This window comes from Eretmochelys imbricata, chromosome 5, assembly GCF_965152235.1.
Source record: "Eretmochelys imbricata isolate rEreImb1 chromosome 5, rEreImb1.hap1, whole genome shotgun sequence".
Classification (NCBI taxonomy): domain Eukaryota; kingdom Metazoa; phylum Chordata; order Testudines; family Cheloniidae; genus Eretmochelys; species Eretmochelys imbricata.
In genome coordinates, this window is record NC_135576.1 from 94,748,736 (window position 1) to 94,774,274 (window position 25,539).

Here is a 25,539-nt window from a genome sequence, read left to right on the forward strand (position 1 = left end):
TTTCCATAATTTCAGCCCGTGCACGTCGGCGGAAGCACTCTGTGTAGAAGTCATCTGTTGTTTTGACCTTCAGGAGAATAGAGTATTTCTTCTCATGACTGGCTCCACACCAAACCAAGCTGCTGCAGTTTCTTGATTCATAATCAGCTTCTGTGAATGGTGACTGACCATTTAATTAGAGTAATACCGTAATATATTCCTAGAGTGGTCTTTTCTCATTGAGAATCCCCTTTTAATTATTTTCCACTTATCTATTTCAGATTATTATAAAGCCTTACCCAACAAAATCATGACATTTTTGTTGAAAAAACGATAAAATTTAAGCAACTATGCTCCAGAGTGTGGAGCATAGTTTAACCTATTGACTAAGATATTTTTGATATGATTAGCTTAGAAAATTATTTTGTTCTTTGAGAAATGGACAACATTCAGTATGATTTCACTTTAAAAGTAGTTTTCTTGTTGTTTCAGTTAGAAACAAGTTTAAATCAGAGCACACGAGCTTATGCCACCGTTTCATTTCAGTTACTGTATACTGCCCCATGAGTAACAATGTTTAGGTACAGCAGTGGGAAGCTATTGGACAAGTAAACCTCTTACTAGTCAGGCTTCCTAGTCTCAAGTCTTTTTCAAGTGATAAAGCCAAGTTTTCATTTGCTAATACACAGGAGGTGGGGTTTGAGAACTATTTGCCGGAGGGGAAGAAGAGGGAGCTGATCATACAGACATTTTTAATTGCACTATCTACTACCTGTTAAAACTGAATAGTGTATCTATTTTTTCCCTCCCTAGGTTTCTTATCAGTCCAAACATAGTACCACTTTGTAATTCCAGTTTTGCATTTCCACCAGTGTAACTCAGGAGTAATGCAGCAAACTGGGCTTGATATTTGTGTAGGCTATTATTGCCACACAAAAATCTTGTGCTCTCAGTAAGAGTTGCCAGAGGAAAGTGCACATCTGTGGACCTGTTTTCCTGCCCAGAGCCTTAGTTTTGTACAGACACAGGATGATTAGGGAAAAGCCAGTGTCCTGCCCTTCTGCAATTGTAAGCTGGTGCGATATATACTTACTTGGACCCGTATCCTGCAAAGACTTAAGCACATGCTTAACTTTACTCACTGTGAGTACAGTTCTGTTGCTATGTGAAGTACCGCATAATAAGTGAGCAGCCATGTTCTTCACTAAACTGAGTTCCTGAATGGTCTTGAGGTATAGCCTCATGTGTAAATTTCATTTTGTGAGTGTAATCTTGAAGTTGAAATAGTGAAGGCACATCTAACAAGAGGGAGGCCTGCTTCTGAGTAGAAAGTTCAAAACCTTGCATAGATGAAAGAAAACAATCTTTGTCACAATCTTCTTCCTGAGCATCCACTAGGAGCCCAACATTTAGCATGACATCTAAATTGCAGAAATGAGTTGTAAAAACCATCCAGTGTGAGGGGAGGATGGCATATCCTTTATAGGAATTAGTAAAGCCTCTGGGTTCATGAAAGTTCAGGGTTGAGTCTTTATGTGTGTTTGTTTGCTAGCAGGACATGGTGTGGCTGTCAAACCATGATGAGGACACAGTAGGTATGACCCCTGTGTCTGTTCCAACACTGAATACTGGATCCATTCTGTAACCAGCTGAATTGGTAAGATCAGTATCTAAAATTGCCATAGTGGAGATGAGTTTCTGGGCTAGAGGATTGGTGAAGTCATTCACATAGGCACTAAAGTCACTAAGAAGTATTAACATAGCAGATTTGATCGTAGCTTTCAGTTCCAGAAGGAAGCTGCTGGGATATCTGGAAGCTTATCAGGAGATCTGTAGATCACCAGAGTTCCTCTGCTAGAGTTGTCTCAAAAGGTCCCCTCTTTGGTTGACAGGAAAACATAACTTTGCTGAAATGGCCTTTGGGAAGATTGCTCACCTCCTGAAACATGCTCCATCTTTTCAAAACACCTAAACCTTTATTTTTAAACGCACTGTTTTTTTTTTATTGACTTCAGTCAGCCCCATATTTATCTTCCTCATTTTGCAACTTTGTGTATCACCGCCCTCATACCCATTTGTCCTATTTCTTTCCAATAATAGGTTGGTGTGTTTCTAGAAATGCTGTGGGTTTTTTAAATTTTATTGTAAAAGTCAACTTTTTAAGTAAAAAATACCGTGGGAGTGTTCTCCATTGGGTGCAAGCCATGGTCAGATTGGGGGAAAAGATGGTGGTATCACTCTCCCAGTTCCACACATTGGAAGCACCAAAATGAGATGACACTCACAGGCGATGGGCAGATGTTCAAAATGTGATGATAGAATCATAGAAGATTAGGGTTGGAAGAGACCTCAGGAGATCATCTAGTCCAACCTCCTGCTCAGAGCAGGACCAACCCCAACTAAATCATTGCTGCTACGGCTTTGTCAAGCTGGGCCTTAAAAACCTCTAAAGATGGAAATTCCACCTCCTCCCTAGGTAACCCATTCGTGTGCTTCCACCCTTCTAGTGAAATAGTTTTTCCTAATATCCAACCTAGATCCCCCCCACTGCAACCTGAGACCATTGCTTCTTGTTCTGTCATCTGCTACCACTGAGAACAGCCTAGCTCCATCCTCTTCGGAATCCCCCTTCAGGTAGATGAAGGCTGCTATCAACTCCCCCCTCACTCTTCTCTTCTGCAGACTAAATAACCCCAGTTCCCACAGTCTCTCCTCGTAAGTCATGTGCCTCAACCCCCTGATCATTTTCGTTGCCCTCTGCTGGACTCTCTCCAATTTGTCCACATCCTTTCTGTAGTGGGGGCCCCAAAACTGGATGCAGTACACCAGATGTGGCCTCACCAGTGCCGAATAGCGGGGAATAATCACTTCCCTCAGTCTGCTGACAATGCTCCTACTCATGCAGCTGATAGGCCGTTAGCCTTCTTGGTGACAAGGGCACAGTGTTGACTCATATCCAGCTTCTCGTCCACTGTAATCCCCAGGTCCTTTTTTGCAGAACTGATCATGGGAGACTCTGAGCTCCACTAGGCTTCTTGAACAGGGCTGCTCTTCCATGGAACTTGAATGTGCCCACAGACTTGGCTCCTTCTTGATTTGGGGGAGGGTGCAAAAGGGTGGGGACAAGTCACAAATTCACCAGAAGGAGATGTCTCTCACCATAAATTGTGGGTATCTGTGATTCTTCCTCCTTTTTTTACATGAGGGATTAAATAGTTAACAATGTAATGTTTAAATTACCATCATTGGACATATGAACTAAAGCCTCAACTGAGATGAATGGGACAGTTCACACCCCTTAGAGCTATTGTTCCAGGCTCTCTTCAGACTTATCTCTGCATTGGTGACACCTGGGTCACATTTTTGAGAGACAATTCTCTGGCTTAGAATGAAAGCTGAGATTCTGGAGAAGATAGCAGCAGCTTCAGAGAGGTGCAGGTACAGTGTATGGTCATGTGCCAACTGAGTCCTGCATGTGAACAGACTTTAGGCCCTGGGAGGCTGACAGAGAGCTTGACCCAGTTAAATTAAAGCTGCAGGGGGATGGCCAGCGTGGAATCTGCTCTAGGGCAGCTTTGCTCTGCCACACTCCTCCTCTCCTCCCTTGACACAACCCTGCCTCTCCTTGTGTCTGGCCTCAAGTATTCGTGGCAGCAGAGTCAGAGCAGGAGATACCACTGGTTTTGGGCTCACCAACTTTCCTTCTACACAGGGGAATTCTCCAGTTGCTCTAAGTTAACTTGGCTGAGTTGAGAATCCAGCCCTATGCTATTATTATTTTTTACTATTATTTATTACATTCATAAGTAAGAAATCAGGCTTCTAAGACGCGGTTAAATTTCTTAACTTTGCTCTGTAGTGAATAAGGAGATACTATGGGAAAGCACAATGGGTATGTGTTTTGGTCAGTGTACCAATCTTCCCATAATGCTAAGGATCTATGTTAAAAGGCCAAGGATAAGAAATCTAGGTTTTATAATGGTATAATAAGAGTACATTTAAATCCCTTACCCCACCTGGAATTAATGTTATAATTGATTATATAACTTGGTTTAGCTAAGCCTGGTGATTCGCTGTTTCCAATTTTTCTTGTTTTGTTACAATAACTGTTCACTTGTTTTGTTACCAGTGATTTTAGTTTTTGGGGAAATAGCCAAACAAACTCCACAAGGCTACACGTTTGTATCAGCTTTATTTTATCCAGTTTTCCTTTCTCATGAACAAGGATCTTTTATAGAAGAAACTGACCTCAAACAGAAAAAATGCCGTACTAGATGCTTTCTCTTTCTGAGCGTCTCTTGTCATCAACAATGTAAGACACCACATTTCTTTTTCCTTGATCATAGCAGTCCAGAAGAAATTATTAATAGCAATAGTGTGTAAATTCCTGTGAACTGTGCTACAAAAGGAGCCTTTTCGTTTCATAATAATCTTCATGGAATCACATAGTTGAGTCATGTATATGTGTGTCCTGTGTAACAGATTTAGTGATTTCGGCTCTTTTCTTGGAACTCCTTAATATTCCCATCAGAGTCCTGTGGATTTCCATTTTTACATGCACTCTCAGACATCTCTCAGTCTGTATTGCAGTCATCACCCTTTCAGCCATGGAAGACTTGACAGACTCTGTTCTCTTCAAAGCGTATTAAAGCTGCTCCTTGAATGGCCAGAAGACAGCTCTGTGGAACAAGTTGGGGCATTTCTTCTTGAGGGCACGTTCCGCTGATTTGGGAAATGAGAGTGGAGGATTGGAAGCAGCCAGATGTTTCTCATGAGCAGGGAATACTACCAGTAAGGCCAGTTTTGTGCATCTGTGGTAAATTCATATAGTGTCTGATCCTACTTCCTTTGAATCCCACTTTACAGATGGGGCATTGAGGCACAAAGGGATTAAATTAATTGCCCAAGGACACACAGGAAGTCTGTGGCAGAGCTGAGAACAGAGTCCCAGTCTAGTGCCTTAGCCACAAAACCATCCACATTTGAAAACTACTTTGAGATTGGTGGATGTGCTCTATAATTATCATGACTAGATATGAGAGGAAACCCCAGCACAGCATCACCCAATTAAAGACACCTCTGGGAAATGGTGCAGACATAGATCCACAAAGTTGGACAAGATATAAACTCCTTAAGCCTTAGACCCTTCTGTGTACTTACATATTTGAATACCTATATACTGTAACTTCCATAACCTCATTTTGAAATTGTATATCGCCTGAAATACTGTCCTGTTTAACCTAATGAAAATTGCGTTGTCAACAAACTGAACATAATCTGTTTCCATCTGTATTGGTTTCATTGCTATCCAAACTCTCAACAAAGAAAAATGAGCGCTAAAAGCTTCACCAATCAAAACCAAGCAAAATAATAATATTGCAAATATATGTATTCTTCTGCCTGTCTTTATGCTTAGGTTACTGTACAGTCAATCTGAAGGAGGGCAATTTCTCTTTTAGGGTAGCTCCACCTTTACCAGAAGTGTCAATTGCTTTGTTCTTTTTAAAAGATTTAGTTAAGCTTGATCCAAGTGTTTTCTCAATGCATTTGCTTCTAGCAGAATTGTTGAATAAGAACTAATAACTCCTAATGAACATGCAATATAGATTAAATGAAAAGGTGTGTGCATTGCAGCATTGGCCGTAGGCAGACATTTGTACTCCACCACCATGGTGGTATGGTATTTGGTATGGTATTTTATTTCTCCCCACCTATAAAGCCAAGTGTCTTAGTCACCATGAATCTACTGTACAGGCCTCAGAGAGAGAGAAAAAAATATAATTAGGACCCCTTAACAATTACCTAAAATAGTTTTTCAATATGTCATAATTCTGTGATTTTCAGGTCTAATATTTCATAACCTCCCATCCAAGTGATGTGTTTCCCCTTTGGAAAGTATTTCCAAAAGTATTAAAACTCCCTTCTCTAGATCTAATGGGTCACAAGATGTTGAACTATAAACTTATCGCTGGTCTAGGACTGAATATTGCCCATCATTCTAGACCAGTGTAAAGATTTTTATTTTGGTTGAACCTGTTGGCCTATCCTTAATTTTTTCCAAGGGAAGAGTTCTGGTTGGTATTGGAAGTGTAGGCCTCAGCCCACAGTTGATAGTGAACGGGTGCAGTGGTCCACTCCTGAAGATCATAATGCAGAATTGGGGTCCTAATGGAGAATAGGTTGACTTGTTTGTTTCACACCTAACCTTGATTTTTGTATTGAGATTTTTTTCGTTACTATAGAAATGTGTGTGTCTGCTGAGGGATCAAAAATGAGGTTTGCACGCATCACTACCTTTTTCTTGTGCATTAGTAATTTGTTTTTTCAATGCAGAACATTTGAGACCTGTATTTCTGTGTACCATGTTCTTTCTTTCTTTCTTTCAACTGCTGTTGAAAAATCAACCTGAAAAAAAAAATATTCAGAAAAAAGCATTTTTATCTCAAGTTTCCATGGAGCCTGATTAAGAAAAGGGAAGGGATGGGACAGCCATCATGTACAGTTTTTCTTGCCCTATTTAATTTTTGAGACAAAGAACATATTTATTAAGGTATAAAGCTTATTTTCTTTAAGGTAACAGTAACCAGTATAGAAGGACCATACAAATAAATTATATATATAGTTGTGTGTGTGTGTGTGTTTAGTTCATTACAAAAAATAGTGATGCCAAAAGTCCCTCTGCAAAGCTCTGGCTCTGATTATTATATTGGGATGGAAACTGATTTCCAACCAGTATTTGATTCCCAAGTCACTGGCAATACAGGTAAGCATTACAGCATGTGTGTGTTATCAATGGACACACTCTTCTTCCTGGTGGTAGGAGAGGCTTAATTCTTTTTTTTGTATAAATCCCTTTCTAGGAGTTAGAGTTACATACAACACAGTAACCAGTTCTGATCGAAAGTAAAATATTTGTTTTGAGATTTCCAGGCATACTTTTAGTTCATTCAGTTTGCTCTTCGGTTTGATCTTGTGCATTAAACCTTCCTTAGTGTAGTTAAATATTTTCATTGTAGCTTCTACATAAGGTGGCTGCTCATAGTATTTAATAGTGCAGAGTGCTCATGACTGTCTAGTTTTAGTATTGTAAAGGTATTTCATGTTATGCTAGTCCAAAAGAAAAGGGGTACAAAAAATAGAACATTTGGTCCATACTGATCAAGACAATATGTCTTTTGTCTGGAATGTCTGTGGTAGAATTACATCTGCTAATGGTTTTTATTAACTGACTCTTATTTCCTCTAAATTTTAAGTGATGACCTTTCACTCCTTGGGGATGAAATTGCTGCAGAGGCAGAGCTTTCAGTCCTTCAGGAGTTATCCTGAAATCCTCCAAAGAAAATCTCATCTTCTTTTCTCTGGAAGGTTGGATGGTTAGTTGGTAGCCATAACACAGGGCATGATGGGAGTAAGAAGGAAGAAGGGTGAATTCAGGAATGAGAATAACCATTCAAGGGAAAATTAATTGTGTCATTTCATAAAGATATTTGTGTTAAATCGGGACAACACTAGTTACGTAAAACTGCCAAACAAAAAGAGATATTTTCTCATTTTTCTACCTCAGAAAATGATCATACATACCAGGTGCCTTAATAAGAAAGGCTTGTGTCTTTGCAAACTAGATTATCGTTTGTCTTTTATAACGCTCCACTAATGTACTTGGTGCTGAACAGACAGAAGACAATGGACTCAATTCTCTTTTCATGTGAGCTGATTTTACACTGGCCCAATTTCTTCAATAGAATTATAGCTGATTTACACAGATATGAGAAAGGAATTGGAGCCAGGTTCCCAGCTCCAAGAGCTTACAATCAAGATCTACCAAAGGTGTATTTCACCTTGTTATTGTTGGTTTGTATTTATAAAACATCCTAAGTGTATAAGGTTGTAAGAACAGTCAGGTTCTAGGACCCTGCATAAAGCTGCAGAGCTATTTCTGCTGATGCACCTGAACCAGGTAGTTCCTGTAATCTCCAATCCAGCAATAAAAGAAAGGTGTGAGCCTTCCACTGCTTCAAAATAAACTGGGGGCAGGTATAGAGAGAAACCCCAGGAACAGGCAAACACACAGGAAAAAACGGGCAAGCGCAGGAGAGGTTTCTTATTTTGCTTAAGGTTAATAATGAAGACAAATACCAGGAATGGGGTGATTTTGTCCACCATCCAGCACATGTGCTGTTGAGGGCCTTCTGCCTACCCCCAGTGGTACTTTACTAAGGTTGCCAACCCTCCAGGATTGACCTGCAGTCTCCAGAAATTTAAGATTAATCTGTATTTAAAGATTATGTCATGTGAGGAAACCTCCAGGAATACATCCAGCCAAAATTGGCAACCCTACGCTTTGCACATGTGTAAAGTAAATTCAGTCATGGCTCCAAAATGTGTAGTCAAACTCTTTTATAACCAAACTCTCTTTTCCATATAAAAGAGATCTAAACATGTTTTACATGGAAACATCTACCTGAATTTTTGAACCCTGTTTGTGGTCAATGTTACCGTGAATGCACAAGGAATTTTTGTGCATGTAATTCGCCCATACATAAACAGGAGATAAGAGCCATCAGTGTCCTTAAAAGATTCCTCCAGTGAATAGTTTTGCTGTATTTCATTCAGTGCTGCAGACAAAACCTGGTGGAAGTCTCTTGTTACATTCCCTCCCCTCCCCCCCCCCCCCCCGATATCCACATAAATTAAAAAATGGCTTTAAATAATTTTTGAACAGCTGCTTTTGTTGCTGGGTTAAATAATTTCTAGCAATTATGTTTAAAGACTTTGTTCCCACTTCAAAAGAAATGCACAATAACCTACAGGAACAGAAAAAAGAACACGCTAGCATGTCCACCACTTTGTGAGAGTCACTAGGGCTTTGATCCTTCAAACATTTACACAAGTGTTCAAATTTAAACACATTAGTAGTCCAATTGGCTTCAGTGGGACTACTTGTGAGCAAATGTTATTTGAAGTAGCAAAATTCATGTTGATAGGTTTCAGAGTAGCAGCCGTGTTAGTTTGTATTCGCAAAAAGAAAAGGAGTACTTGTGGCACCTTAGCGACTAACAAATGTATTTTGAGCATAAGCTTTCGTGAGCTACAGCTCACTTCATCGGATGCATTCAGTGGAAAATACAGTGGGGAGATTTATATACATAGAGAACATGAAACAATGGGTGTTACCATACACACTGTAATCAGAGTGATCACTTAAGGTGAGCTATTACCAGCAGGAGGGGGCGGGGGGGAACCTTTTGTAGTGATAATCAGGGTGGGCCATTTCCAGCAGTTGACAAGAACGTCTGAGGAACAGTGGGAGGTGGGGGTGGGAGGGGGGATAAACATGGGGAAATGGTTTTACTTTGTGTAATGACCCATCCACTCCCAGTCTCTATTCAAGCCTAAGTTAATTGTATCCAGTTTGCAGATTAATTCCAATTCAGCGGTTTCTCGTTGGAGTCTGTTTCTGAAGTTTTTTTGTTGAAGTATTTCCACTTTTAGGTCTGTAATCGAGTGACCAGAGAGATTGAAGTGTTCTCCAACTGGTTTTTGAACGTTATAATTCTTGACGTCTGATTTGTGTCCATTTGTTCTTTTACATAGAGACTGTCCAGTTTGGCCAATGTACATGGCAGAGGGGCATTGCTGGCACATGATGGCATATATCACATTGGTAGATGTGCAGGTGAACGAGCCTCTGATGGTGTGGCTGATGTGATTAGGCCCTATGATGGTGTCCCCTGAATAGATATGTGGACACAGTTGGCAATGGGCTTTGTTGCAAGGATAGGTTCCTGGGTTAGTGGTTCTGTTGTGTGGTGTGTGGTTGCTGGTGAGTATTTGCTTCAGGTTGGGGGGCTGTCTGTAAGCAAGGACTGGCCTGTCTCCCAAGATCTGTGAGCGTGATGGGTCGTCCTTCAGGATAGGTTGTAGATCCTTGATGATGCGTTGGAGAGGTTTTATTTGGGGGCTGAAGGTGACGGCTAGTGGCGTTCTGTTATTTTCTTTGTTGGGCCTGTCCTGTAGTAGGTGACTTCTGGGTACTCTTCTGGCTCTGTCAATCTGTTTCTTCACTTCAGCAGGTGGGTATTGTAGTTGTAAGAATGCTTGATAGAGATCTTGTAGGTGTTTGTCTCTGTCTGAGGGGTTGGAGCAAATGCCTGTTGTATCGTAGAGCTTGGCTGTAGACAATGGATCGTGTGGTGTGGTCTGGATGAAAGCTGGAGGCATGTAGATAGGAATAGCGGTCAGTAGGTTTCCGGTATAGGGTGGTGTTTATGTGACCGTTGCTTATTAGCACCGTAGTGTCCAGGAAGTGGTTCTCTTGTGTGGACTGGTCCAGGCTGAGGTTGATGGTGGGATGGAAATTGTTGAAATCATGGTGGAATTGCTCAAGGGCTTCTTTTCCATGGGTCCAGATGATGAAGATGTCATCAATGTAGCGCAAGTAGAGTAGGGACATTAGGGGACGAGAGCTGAGGAAGCGTTGTACTAAGTCAGCCATAAAAATGTTGGCATACTGTGGTGCGATGCGGGTACCCATAGCAGTGCCGCTGATTTGAAGGTATACATTGTCCCCAAATGTGAAATAGTTATGGGTGAGGACAAAGTTCAGCTACCAGGTTTGCCGTGACGTTATCGGGGATACTATTCCTGACAGCTTGTAGTCCATCTTTGTGTGGAATGTTGGTGTAGAGGGCTTCTACATCCATAGTGGCCAGGATGGTGTTTTCAGGAAGATCACCGATGGATTGTAGTTTCCTCAGGAAGTCAGTGGTGTCTTGAAGATAGCTGGCAGTGCTGGTAGCGTAGGGCCTGAGGAGGGAGTCTACATAGCCAGACAATCCTGCTGTCATGGTGCCAATGCCTGAGATGATGGGGTGTCCAGGATTTCCAGGTTTATGGATCTTGCTTAGCAGATAGAATACCCCAGGTCAGGTTTCCAGGGGTGTGTCTGTACGGATTTGTTCTTGTGCTTTTTCAGGGAGTTTCTTGAGCAAATGCTGTAGTTTCTTTTGGTAACCCTCTGTGGGATCAGAGGGTAATGGCTTGTAGAATGTGGTGTTGGAGAGCTGCCTAGCAGCCTCTTGTTCATATTCCGACCTATTCATGATGACGACAGCACCTCCTTTGTCAACCTTTTTGATTATGATGTTGCAGTTGTTTCTGAGGCTGTGGATGGCATTGTGTTTTGCATGGCTGAGGTTATGGGGCAAGTGATGTTGCTTTTCCACAATTTCAGCCCGTGCACGTCGATGGAAGCACTGTATGTAGAAGTCCAATTCATGTTGACAGTGTAACCTCAACTCTCACTGTTCTCTTCCTTTTGGAGAGAAGTGGGAAGGAGGGGGCAACAGACGGAAAAAATCCCAGAAAATCAGCTGCCATTTTTCTCTTTTCTCTAATACCTAATCTTGCCATCACCTGAAAAAAAATTATATAAAACTACTAATAAAAGTTGTACAGTTGAAAACAAAAACTCCAAAAATAAGAGTGCAATTTAAGCTCCTGTAATTGTTAAGGCCAATCTTGGTTTCAGATTTTACCCCAGAATCCAGTAAGCTGTGCATGCTATACCATGTAGGCTGATCTGAATTTGAGTTCTGATTTTCTTGGTCCAGCAGGAGCTTGGGTGCTCTGTGAGGTAGCCTCCGAGCACTGAAGGGTAATGGGGATCAAGGATGTATTTATACTCCTAAAAGTATTTAAATTATATCTATCATATTCTGTATGAATAAAATATGGACTATCAGTGGGACACATTTTGTTTAATGCCTACTCTGGAATCAGTAGACTATGGTAAGCCTTCTAGTAAAAGTTCAAAAATTGCATCCGTATGTTTATATGGATAGACATTTGTGTAATGGAAAACTGCAGTGTATGTGTTGTGTGTGTTTGTGCACATATCCACTTCATAAACCTCATGGTCTTTTTTCCCCCCCTCTCCTTGCTATCTCTTTGTGAGCAGTTTGTCAATGTGCACTGTCATCTCCAGATTTAACTCTTGTTAGACAACTAACACACTTTAAAAGCAAATATTCTAAAGCTGCTTTCAAATATATATTGGGTAAAAAAATTTCTTTTAATTGAACCATCCTATCAGATTGAAATGGACAGTGTTGTACAGTCAATACAAATTCCCATGGGATCTGAGGCTCTGATGTATGAAAAGATTAGGGTTCAAGAGAATCTGGCTCTCCATCTTTGAATGTCATGAGAGAGGGCTGAGAGGGTTCTCTGAAGCTCATTGCCCCTAACTGGTCCAACATACCAAGAGTTTGCTGACCTTTCTAATACTCTGCAAGGCCTGTCTGTTCCCACAGAGGTTGTTCTGAAGGGATTTATGGTTCTTTTATGTGGGGAAAGTTAGGCATTGTGCCACTTAGTAAAACTTTTTGTTTTCAAAATATTGTGCTTGAGTAAGAATGTTTTGATTTAATGTATTATTACAAATTGAAATAGATAAAAGTAAATATAGAAAAGAGGAGAATGAGTGAGGACACCAGTAATGAAGTTAAGTGGGGACAGGCTGCAGAATAGATGAGAGTAGCAATGTGGAAGAGGAGGAGCCTAGTGGTATGATACCCACAACTCTATGTGTCTCTCTGGAAGGAGGGGGAGAGAGTATTCCATTAAGTCAAATTTGCTGTTTTAGTGGGAAAGAATTGAATGGGGAATTCTTTTTATTGTTCTCAGTGCAAGGAATTGTGGCCTTATGAGTAATACTAATGAGGTTCTATTCTCTGTTCTGCAAGAGGTTTCCTGTATGACCTTGGGGAAGTCATTTAATTTCTCCTGGGCTCTGTTTCCCTATCTGTAAAATAGGGATAATTATACTTCCCTTCCCCAGAGAAGTGTTGTGAGAGTAATTTAATTAATGTTTGTGAAGTGCTTGGATACCACAGTAATGAGCACCATGGAAAAGTCAGTGCACTTTTAAAAACACACTTGTATAGAAAGCTTTATGGATTCACCTCTGCATTAATAAGTGTAAATAATAAAACAATTTGTCTCTTTTAACTGTTGGAATAATAAGAATATTAACATGCTTGCCTGGGCCACATCTGCCAGAGTTAAAGGTGAGGATAAAATGTTTTGATTTTTTGTTTGTTCTAAAATACAGACCCTCCTTCTGAGAAAACAAGTAAAATAGCTTCTGTTGACCCTCCTGATGTGCTCAGCCAATCACAGACAAAGAAAAATATCATGTGATCTTTCCCAGCAAATACAGCTCAAACTTGAAATGCACCAGTACTCAAAATTTAGTCGGACATCCAGCTAAAACAATTTTTTGTTCTCACTAGCTCTGGCTAACATTTATGGAACAAATTCAAAATAAATTCAAGTGAATGAATGAATGCTTGTTAACAAATTAGGATCAAATGTAAAGTTTTGCAGAACCCTAATTGTTAATGTGTCTTCAAATTTATTTATTTTTCTTTGCGGAGAATGTATCCATCTGTACTGCTCCCCATCACTGTAATAGCTTGAGTCTTTTCCATTTGAAATCACCCTGTCCTTCCAGTACAGTTTACATATGATAAATAACTATAAATACGTGCTCAAAAGGTCATTGGTAGATTTGTCATGGATCCACAGGATTGGTGCTACACCCCCAGTTTTGGAACAGTCTCTTGGAGAAACCCCTTTGATGTGCCAGACCCTAAGGGAACTCACTCTTCCTTCAGTGTAGGCCATGCGGCCTCACCACCTCTGTGAAACTGAACCTCTGGGCTTCAGCGCTCCTGCTGCACTCTGGGAGTGCTGTTCAGCAAGGCCAACTAAGATACTCTCCTGGTTAGAGACTGGTACACTTTCTGAGGTAAATGCACCACCCCAAGCATTTACAGTGACACTTAACCAATGTTTTCCAAATGGTAGGGTTTATTAGTCAACTGGGACACAGCATTGAAAGGCCTTACGTTTTCATAGAGAAATGAAGGTTAAAGACAGTCCATTCTGGTCAGCCCAGAGCAATCCACCAAGCCAAGCTGTAGTGAACTCCGTTTCCAGGATCTCTGCTTCTCTCTTTGTCTCTGACTTCTTCCTTCTTTAGTTGGGCTCCCAGGTGAGACAGCTCTCAAGCTTCTTCCAGAGCCAATGTATCCCTCATCTCATATTTTCCAGTCCTTTGTTCTCGAGTTGGGGTCTCTGCTAAGCTTCTCTACTGACAGTGTCAGTCTGTGAGTCATTGGAGCATCGTCTCTCTGGTCGCCTTGTTGATTTGGGTTGGTTTTAGCCAATTCCTTAATGACTCTATTCATTCCACCTTGACAGAGAGGGCCAGCAGTTGATGTTTTAGAGGTTTGGGTGTATACATGTTTTAGTTGGTAACATTTGGAATCCTTCTCACATTATACTCTTACATATTTTGGTCGTAAAAAGGCAACTTTTTATTAATTAAGCATTACTTTAGTTGTGACTGGATGCCTTCACTGTTTGGATATAGTATTGGCCTTTGTTAGTGTTGTCTGTAATTAAGAGTGATTGTTATTTATTAGTGGTTGAGTGCTGACAGGTTGCTCAGCTCTGTACAGAATAAGTTGCTTAATTCATGCAACAATTTCATGTTTGTGTTCTGTGAATATTTTGGTTTGACGATGTGTCCTTATTGGATGTCTTGCAGGTACGGGAGAAAGTGGCAAAAGCACATTCATCAAACAGATGAGAATCATCCATGGATCAGGATACTCTGACGAAGACAAAAGGGGTTTCACAAAACTCGTGTATCAGAATATATTTACAGCAATGCAAGCTATGATCAGAGCTATGGATACACTCAAAATCCCATACAAGTATGAACACAATAAGGTGAGATTTCTGTTTTAATACGCAGCTGAATGCTTTCCACTTTTATATACTAGGGAATGTATGGAAAGGCTTTAAAATTCATACAGTTGCTTCATGGCATTTAAGTTATGCTGTACTTAACGTTTAGATGAAACATCTTGCAGACAGCAGATTGTATGGAAGGTTGATGCATAGAACCACATCCTGACTCCTGGCTCTCTTCCCTTTGCACTGCTCTGGCTGCACAAACAGGGCAGAGCTATCCTTAACAAGACATCCAGGGAGTCACCTGATATAGGGAGTGTTTTTGGGCTGGCTGGGGGCATTGTCAGGAGCAGGGTGGAGTTTGATTGTCATGCTCTGAGGCCTTGTCTACACTACGAAATTAGGTTGAATTTATAGAAGTCGGTTTTGTAGAAACCGTTTTTATACAGTTGATTGTGTGTGTCCCCACACAAATGCTCTAAGTGCATGTAGTCGGTGGAGTGTGTCCACAGTACCGAGGCAACCGTCGACTTCCGGAGCGTTGCACCGTGGGTAGCTATCCTGCAGTTTCTGCCACCCATTTGAATTCTGGGTAGAAATCCCAGTGCCTGATGGGTCTAAAACATGGTTGCGGGTGGTTCTGGGTACATATCGTCAGGCCCCCCTTCTCTCCCTCCCTCCGTGAAAGCAAGGGCAGACAATCGTTTTGCGCCTTTTTTCTTGAGTTAGCTGTGCAGACACCATACCATGGCAAGCATGGAGCTTGCTCAGCTAACCATCACCGTATGTCTCCGGGTGCTGGCAGATGCGGCACTGCATTGCTACACAGCAGCAGTTTATTGTCTTTTGGCAGCAGACAGTGGGGTATGACCGGTAGCCATTGTCGACGTAGTCCAGGGTGCTCTTTTAGCCAACCTCGATGAGGTCAGGGGCGCCTGGGCAAACATGGGAGTGACTCAGCCAGGTCATTTCCCTTTTAAGTTTCATCTCATGGCGATTCAGTCCTACCGGCAGTACACTGTCTTTTAATCTGCAGCCAGAAGATGATGGCCAGCAGTCATACTGCACCGTCTTCTGCCGAGCACCCAGGACATGACGATGGCTAGCGGTCGTACTGCACAGTCTGCTGCCAGCAAGATGTATAAAGATAGATGAAGTGGCTCAAAACAAGAAATAGACCAGATTTGTTTTGTATTCATGTTCTCCTCCCTCCCTCTTTGAAATCAACGGCCTGCTAAACCCAGTTTTGAGTTCTATCCTTGAGGTTTTGAGTTCTGTCCTTGAGGGGGCCATTCTGTTTCTTGCAAAGCCACCGCCTTTGTTGATTTTAATTCCCTTTAAGCCAACCTTGTAAGCCATGTTGTCAGTCGCCCCTCCCTCCACCAGAGCAATGGCAAACAATCGTTTCGTGCCCTTTTCCCTGGATTGCCCGAGCAGGAGCAGACACCATAGCACAGCAAGCATGGAGCCCGTTCAGCTCACAACAGCAGTTATGAGCATTGTAAACACCTCGTGCATTATCGTGCAGTTTATGCAGAACCAGCACCTGAAAAACCAGGCGAGGAGGCGATGGCAGCGCGGTGATGAGGACATGAACACACTTTTCTCTAAAACTGTGTTCCCCCACAGTTTGGAGATCATGGTGTTAATGGGGCAGGCTCATGCTGTGGAACGCCGATTCTGGGCCCGGGAAACAAGCACAGAGTGGTGGGACTGCATAGTGTTGCAGGTCTGGAATGAGTCCCAGTGGCTCCGAACCTTTTGCATGTGTCAGGGCACTGTCATGGAACTTTGTGACTTGCTTTCCCCTGCCCTGAAGCGCAAGAATACCAAGATGAGAGCAGCCCTCTCATCGAGTGGCAATAGCCCTGTGGAAGCTTGCAACGCCAGACAGCTACCTGTCAGTTGGTAATCAATTTGGAGTGGGCAAATCTACTTTGGGGGTTGCTGTGATGCAAGTAGCCAACGCAATCATTGAGGTGCTGCTATCAAAGGTAGTGACTCTGGGAAATTTTCAGGTCATACTAGATGGCTTTGCTGCAATGGGATTCCCTAACTGTGGTGGCGCTATAGATGGAATGCATATCCCTATCTTGGGACCGGACCACCAGGGCAGCCAGTACATAAACCACAAGGGGTACTTTGCAATGGTGCTGCAAGCACTGGTGGATCACAAGGGACGTTTTACCAACATCAACTTGGGATGGCCGGGAAAGGTTCATGACGCTCGTGTCTTCAGGAACTCTGGTCTGTTTAAACGGCTGCAGGAAGGGATTTACTTTCCAGACCAGAAAATAACTGTTGAGGATGTTGAAATGCCTATAGTTATCCTTGGGGACCCAGCCTACCCCTTAATGCCCTGGATCATGAAGCTGTACACAGGCACCCTGGACAGTAGTCAAGAGCTGTTCAACTATAGGCTGAGCAAGTGCAGAATGGTGGTAGTGTGTGCATTTGGACGTTTAAAAGGTCGCTGGCGCAGTTTACTGACTCGGTCCGACCTCAGTGAAACCAATATTCCCATTGTTATTGCTGCTTGTTGTGTGCTCCACAATCTCTGTGAGAGTTAAGGGGGAGATGTTTATGGCAAGGTGGGAGGTTGATGAAAATCGCCTGGCCGCTGAATACACGCAGCCAGACACCAGGGCAGTTAGAAGAGCACAGCAGGAAGTGGTGCGCATCAGAGAAGCTTTGAAAACCAGTTTCATGACTGGCCAGGGTACTGTGTGACACTTCTGTTTGTTTCTCCTCGATGAAAACCTGCCCCCTTGGTTGTCTCTAAATTCCCTGTAAGCCACCCGCCCCCCTCCCACCTTCGATCACCGCTTGCTTGCAAAGGAAATAAAGTCACTATCATTTAAAAAACATGTATTTTTTCTTAATTGATTATAAAAATAGGGAGATAACTCACAAGGTAGCCCGGGTGGGGTGTGGGAGGAGGGTAGGAGGGAAGGAAAAGGCCACTTTAAAACTTGTTGAATGCCAGCCTTCTGTTGCTTGGGCTGTCCACTGGGGTAGAGTGGTTGGGTGCCCGGAGCCTCCCCCCCCGCCGCGTTCTTGGGCATCTGGGTGAGGAGGCTATGGAACTTGGGGAGGAGGGAGGGGCTACAGCAGCAGTCTGCTGCTGTTCATGAACCTTCACCAGATGCTGGAGCATGTCTGTTTGATCCCGCAGTAGTCCCAGCGTTTCCTCATGCCTCCTCTGATCTTCCTGCCACCACCTCTCCTCACGTTCATTGGCCACCGTCCTGTACTCTGCTATTGTGACCCTCCACACAGCTCTGTTAGTGCTGGACGACTGCATGAGCTCAGAGAACATTTCATTGTGCGTGCGTTTTTTTCGCCGCCTTATCTGAGATAGCCTTTGGGACGGAGGAGGGAGGCTTGAAACATTTGCAGCTGCTGGAGGAAAAAAAGGGAGTGAAGTATTTTAGAAGATACATTTTACAGAACAATGGCTATACTCTTTCACAGTGAACAACACTATTCATATTACGTAGCACATGTGATTTTGGTACAAGGTCACATTTTGCATCTTATATTGAGTGCCTACGGCTTTGGTGTTAGAGATCACACACGCAGGGCCAGGCAACAGAATTCGGCTTGCAGGCGGCCATGGTAAGCCGTAGTCTTTCGGCTTCTGCAACCTTCATAAGAGCAGCCCCCTCCTTTCCCATACCAAGCAAAGTCCGTTGAATTGGCCATTTAGTGCTGCAGTTTTCCTGTTAACGTGCAGCAGCAGAAACCAAACTAACCCCTCCCCCCATCCAATTCTCTGGGATGATCGCTTTTTCCCTCCCCCCACTGCCTGGCTGGTATCAGGGAAGATCCCTGCTAGCCAAACACGAACAGCTCATCGCCAATGGCCCCCCCTCCCACCGCGTGGCTAACTGCGGGGAGGATTTCTTTTCAGCCAAAGGCAAACAGCCAAGTAGGAACGGGCACCTCTGAATGTCCCCTTAATCAAATTCCCGTATTTCAACCAGGTTACCATGAACGATATCAGTCTCCTGAGGATAAAACAGAGAGATAAAGAACGGATGTTGCTTGAATGCCAGCAAACACCAGGACCATACGCTGCCAGGCTTTGTCATGCAATGATACCAGATTACGTGCTACTAGCATGGTGTGGTAAAGTGTCCTACCATGGAGGACGTAATAAGGCTGCTCTCCCCAGAAACCTTCTGTAAAGGCTTTTAGAGTACCTCCAGGAGAGCTTCATGGAGATGTCCCTGGAGGATTTCCGCTCCATCCCCAGACACGTTAACAGACTTTTCCAGTAGCAGTACTGGCCACGAATGCATCCCAAGTCCCCATCCTCAGGGCTACTTAATCATTAAAAACCCTTGCTTTTATAACATGTATTTTATTTTAAAAGGTACACTCACCAGAGGTCCCGTCTCTGGCTTCGTTGGGTTGGGAGGGTATTTCAGTCAGGGTGATAAAAAGATCCTGGCTGTCAGGGAGAACGGTGTGCTGTGTGCTCTCCCCAAGCTCGTCCTCCTCCTCCTCATCTTCCCCATCTGCAAAATTCTCAGCCATGGCGGAGAGTACCCCATCATCAGAGTCCACAGACAGGGGTAGGTTAGTGGTGGCAGCCACCCCTAGAATTGCATGCAGCTCAGCATAGAAGCGGCATGTCTGGGGCTCTGTCCCGGAGTGTCCGTTTGATTCTTTGGTTTTCTGGTACGCTTGTCTGAGCTCCTTAAGTTTCGCGCGGCACTGTGTTGCGTCCCTGATGTAGCCTCTGTCCCTCATGGCCTCTGAGATTTTTTGAAATGTTTTGGCATTTCATCTTTTGGAACGTAGTTCTGATAGCACGGATTCCTCTCCCCATACAGCGATCAGATCCAGTACCTCCCATTCAGTCCATGCTGGAGCTCTTTTTCAACTCTGGTACTGCATGGTCACCTGTGCAGATGAGCTCGCCTGGCCAAACAGGAAATGAGATTCAAAAGTTCCCGGGGCTTTTTTCTGTACACCTGGCCAGTGCATCCGAATTCAGAGTGCTGTCCAGAGTGGTCACAATGGTGCACTGTGGGATAGCTCCCGGAGGCCAATACCTTCGTATTGTGTCCACACTAACCCTAATTCGAAACGGTGATGTCGATTTCAGCGCTAATCCCCTCGTCGGGGAGGAGTACAGAAATCGGTTTTAAGAGCCCTTTATGTTGAAAAAATGGCTTCGTTGTGAGGACGGGTGCAGGGTTAATTTGGATTTAACGCTGCTAAATCCGACATAAACTTGAAGTGTAGACCAGGCCTGAGATTCTTGGAATCATCTTCCTTCCCATTCTCCCGCCCTTGGTTCCATGCAGAGCATGGCTCAGCCAGACCTGGAGATCTGCTCCATTATATTTAAAATATTGATAAAATAGGGCTTTATCTATAAGTAGGGCTAAATTGTTATACAAGCTAAATGTTTGCATATGTTACTTTAAAATGTTGTTTCAATGCTATATATTTTGGAAACTCAAACTAATATCAAATTGGGAATGAGTGCATGTGTATGTCATTGCTATTAAGTCATACTTCTTGACACAAACTGACAAGCAAACAAATTAAATTGAGGCTGATGACATCACTGAAATTCACAACATTTGTGCTTTATATGAAAAGGGAAAATCTATGTAAGCATTTGTCAGGTTTTATATAGCTAAACCTGAGTTCGTTCTGACCATTTTTTAATTTATTTTTAAAAAGAAAAAGATATTTTAAAATTTTTAAATACTTCAATGAAAGGCAGTAAAACTCCCAATATTCATCAGAACATGTGGTTAGAGAACAGGACTGGAACATAGAAGCTAGGGGTCAAATGCAACTCCCGCTGACTCCCCTGGAAGTTACCTGTATTTGAGAATTTGCGTCCTGGATTCTAATCCTGGTTTTGCTACTGGCTCACTATTTAACATTGAGCAAGTCTCTTAAGCAGAGAAGAGGTTTTTTTTCCGATAAGGAGAATAAAAGTGAGATAATATTTGCTTACCTTTGAATAGATTTTTAAAGTATTTTAATGAAAAAGTATTATTTTAAGGCATAAATACAGGTTTGAGCAATTTTTTCTTAAAAACAAAACAAAAAACTCTTGAATTTGATCTAATAGCATCTCTTTGTAGCTGCTGGGAATGTTCAAAAACCTTAGTGTTTTGCTGCTACAGCAAAGAATCAAAAGAGATTATTTGTAATATCCATAATCTCCCAGGGGTTTTGTTATCAAAGTCTCTCACCTTTCAGTGAGAGTTTCTTTCTTGCAATGGTGGCTAGATATGGTCCTAATGATTCAATTATTTTTTCTCTGAAGTGTATGTTTCTTCTTGTGAAGTCAATTACTCTGTTTATTTAATCGTGCTGTACAAAAATGAGATTAACTCTTGCCAGTCACTCAGATATTCTTTTTCTTTCGTATTTGTTGTTTAAATACCCAAAACGTCAAAGAGCAAGGAAATCCACAGACTAACCCTCCATTAACCAGAAACATCAGGATTTAATAAACTGGTGTTAAGGTAGACACCCACTGTGTTTGAAATATATGAGGTTTAATTATTAAAGGTGAACTGCAAATACAGCATCCAAAATACCATCGACTTCAGCAATAGGGGGTATTGAGTCTGCTGTGGCTTGCTAGTGTAGACAAGACCAAACCATTTTTAATCAGAATTTGGAAACTCTCTACCTAAACTAGTTGTTGTTTTCTTGTATGAGTTCTAGTTGGCTGAATATGTTATCTTAGGTGAGTTTAATGAAAGGCACATCAGAGCCTGTGTGGTGTTAATGATTATTGTACTTACTCTTATGTAAAATCCTAGGTACTTTTAAGGGCCAGATTCTGATACCCTTACTCTCCCGAAATCGACACAAATGGTTCCATTGACTTTGATGGGGCTACGTGTGAAGTAAGCCACAACCCAGCAGGAGTAAGAATATATGGATCGGATCCTAAATTTATAGGACAATGCACAATTTCCTTAGGGACTCCTTTCATATAAAAATATAAGTGACACTACAGTTGTTTCAAAATCATGCCTAACTATTGAGGGACATGATCTACCAAATTTACATTTTGTAGAAAAGGTCACTTTAAAACAATGAACTCAGATCGGACTCCACTTCAAGTCTGCTGAAAATAAACTCATTACCCTTGCATCCTAAAAAACACAGGAAGGGCACTTCCTATTAACTTGAATCTCGTATCAGGAAATCCTATCTCTAGAGATTTTCTTCAAGTTTGAGTAACAGCCTATTTTTAGCTCACCACTTGTTTTGCCCCTTCTGTTTTGAAATAAAACTGCACAGCTTCCAATTCACAGTAACTCTGATTGTGCTTAAAGACATGAGAATAGCTGGCCCTTGTTCATTATATGCTACAGACTGTGGGCTGGATCTAGAGGGCATAGCAGGGGTATTTTCTGTCTCAAGGGTTTCTCCATCCATTGTTCAGGAGGCTCAAAATCTGGGGATGTTTTGGACTTCTGACTGCTCCTGCAATATCAGTTGATGCCAGTGGGGAAAAAAAGCTGGCCTTCCCTTCCCACCTCTGCAGTGTCTACCTAAATAGGCAGTTGGGACCGTTATGATAATCTAGGCCTCTGTGACTTCTAGACTGGATAACTGTAATATGTTCTATGTGAGCCACTTGGAAGAGGCCGCTAATGTAGAACATGACTGCCTGCCTACTAAGCAGGGTTAGCCACAAAATACATATTAGGTAATTTCTTCAGGAACTGCATAGACTTCCTAATAGACTGCATAGACTTAACTGTGCAATTAACAAAGGTGATTCTGATCTTGGCTGTTTGTAAGACTCATTGCCATGGTGGTGGAAGTCAGCTGAGAGCCTCAAGCTAGGTATCTAGAATGAAATGTCTTAGAGCTTGTGGTAGGAGATTCTGTCATGCAAGGCCTTGACACCAGAATTCTTTCCCCCTGCTAGTCTGACAGAATTTGAGTTCTTTTGAGGTTTAGGGTATTGGGTGCGGCTTGTTTCTTCACTCAGGATATTGCATGACATGGGGAGTGGTGATTTGTGGGTTGGCATTTAGTTTGTTTTTGGAGAAAGTTTATTGTTTTTCCTTTATATCTTGAAACTAAAAGTTGAAGTAATTGTGGAGGTTTTTTAAACTTTATAACAAGTCAAGATGCATGTACAATTAAGCTCATTTTATAAATTAAAGATAAGCCTAAATTTCATATGCAGAAATGCATAGGCAATTACCAGGATTACATACAGAAATAAGGTTTTGCATCCATACATGGCTCATCAGGAATCTAAATGGCAACATGTGCCTGAAAATCCACAGTGTGAGCTACAACAGTAATCATTGCATATGCAGCTAGAGACATCCAAGTTCACTCTCATTTTTTAAATTCAGAACGTAGGCCTGTCTTTCAGAAATTTGGCCATGTGTGTCTAGGCTCCTGTCAATGGTGCGGTCAGCTACAAAGTTCAGCGTAGCATTATTAGCCAGTATTCTCACCTATAACTTCTTCTCAGAGTCTGTGTTCTTAATAGTGGATTGGAAGCCATTGCTTCAGAGATACTAGTCCTGAGCCCTCCCTCCTGTTGTGTATTTCCTACATGTAACCAGTGGTAAAGGGACAGGGGGTAGGAGTGAGCATATCAATATGGATTTTTTATTTTTCTCTCCCACCATCATGGAAGCACTTGCTTGGGGAACTACTAAACAAAAGACTCAAGTCACTACAGCTCCCAAAAGACAATTTGCTGTGTCTCCCTAACAAACAGGCACAAGAGAGGCAATAGACTAGTTCTGTATTGGTGGCTGGTGTACACAGAATCTCATTCACAGGTAACAAGTCCATGTGAACCTAACTTGCCAAATTGTCATAATGAAGTGTCCGGCAAGAAATTGTTGATTCAAAGAGGCTGAAAAGACAAAAATGAGAGCAGGCCTTGCCAGCAGAGCAAGGAGTGTGTCCTTGTTCCTAACTTCTGCTGTAGGTTTCAAATATCTCTGTATTCATTCATCCAAGGTCATGACCTGAGACTCTATTACAAAAGGCAATCTGTATATTTACTACCCTTTTGTAAAAGGAATGTTTCAAAATCAAAAATCAAATGGGTGAGGCAAACTTTTTTAACGTCAAAATTCTATGTGCACAGTCTGAATCTGCAGCATGCACCCCAAGCTATTGTGCATCCAGCTGTCTAATTGCTGCTTCAGAGCCAGACAACTCTAGCCACAATCTTTTGGAACAAATGAATAAAAATTGTAAAAGATCTGTAGTAGCTATGGATGCCAAATTAGATAAACTCACCTCTCAAGTAAATGATTTGGAGATCCAGGTGAACACTGTTGAATCCCAAGCATCTCAAACGAAAACCACTGTTGATGACAAGGAGGGCCTAGCTCAGTCAGCTCACCTGACATGCAAGAAGAATATCCGATGAAGTGAGCTGTAGCTCACGAAAGCTCATGCTCAAATAAATTGGTTAGTCTCTAAGGTGCCACAAGTACTCCTTTTCTTTTTGCGAATACAGACTAACACGGCTGTTACTCTGAAAGAAGAATAAAGTTTCAGTATGTTTAATTAAAATTGCTCATTGACTTCTAGACAGGGAAGAGTCTGGGGGGCTACTGTCCTTTTAGAAAAATGAGATTCCTGTGATATTTAAATGAAGTATTCAAGAACAGCCAGCCTATTGACCTAGAACGAGCTTGTAAAGTTGCTCTCAAAGCGGATGGAGAGGCCCAAACTGTGTCATCTGCATGGTGTTCTTCAAAGCCTCAAACCTGAGGGACTGAGACAGGGTCTTAAAAGTAGGTTATAGAAAAGAAGGCTTTATACTGTCAGCATTCGTTAATATTCAGCATATCTCCTTAGTAGTCTCAGAAATCCACCTCAAGGCACACACAAATGAAGAAATTTGTCCAATAAAGAGAAGTTTTACAAACAAAGATAATGAAGTAGTTCAACACTTTGGTTACCTCTGGATGCAATTTATTGGCAAGGAATAGATTTTCTGGGAGCCAGACACTATGAAAACCTGTGTAACAAGATTTAGATTAGCATCACGCCTAACAGCATGGGTGCAGACAAGGAACCATGGACTGTACCCACGATAGATTTGCAGGAATCATACTGTGCTGTAAGATGAATGCTGTGGGCTCCCAGTAACTGCTTCACCCCTCTTTCCGCTTGGGAGCCAGCAGTGAGAGGAACTTCAGGGTGTCTTTATTTAAAAAAAAAATGAACAACAAAAAATTCCCACCAAAAACCCAACAACAACCCTCCAGAACACCTTGCTTCTCCAGCAGCAGCACAGGGAGCAGTGCTAAGAGCTGACACGCTCCACAGCAGCATCGTGATGTTGTTAGAAACCTCAGCCTCACAAGGTGAACACTTGGCTTTACACTTGCTCATTGACTGATTAATTAGTTCTAACCACACCTGAATCCTCCTTCATTTCCATGCTCCATTTGCTGCCATACTTCACTGTCCCCACACTGTACTCCTACTCTCCTCTTTTAACATTGCTTCCCTTCTGCCTATGCTTCATTTGTCTCAGTGGGAGAGCTTCCCTCTTTCTTCCATTCTTCTTTCTCCCACTGTCCTTGTCCACTCCTTACCATTTCCCTCTCTCTCACTTCTACCTAAACAACGCTTAAAAAGATAATTTTATTTCTTTACAATGAATCCAGGGCCTTATTTTTAAAATCAAGTACGTGCTTAAGTGCTTTGCTTAAGCGGGGCCTTAGTTTCACTCTATCTCACATCTCCATTTGTAAAATTTCAATAATGTTTCCTTTCCCCCACTCTGTCTTACTTGTACCA

General features: G+C 42.1%; 1 protein-coding gene across 2 annotated transcripts in view; it reads left to right on the plus strand.

Moving 5' to 3' along the window:
- Positions 1-25,539, plus strand: part of LOC144265188 (guanine nucleotide-binding protein G(q) subunit alpha) — a 265,047-nt gene that overhangs the window by 93,009 nt on the left and 146,499 nt on the right. For both annotated transcript variants that reach the window (XM_077817552.1, XM_077817551.1), the window contains exon 2: positions 14,597-14,781. In XM_077817552.1, the coding sequence (XP_077673678.1) occupies positions 14,635-14,781 (147 nt within the window). In that variant the 5' untranslated portion in view covers positions 14,597-14,634. The remainder of the gene's footprint in view (positions 1-14,596; positions 14,782-25,539) is intronic.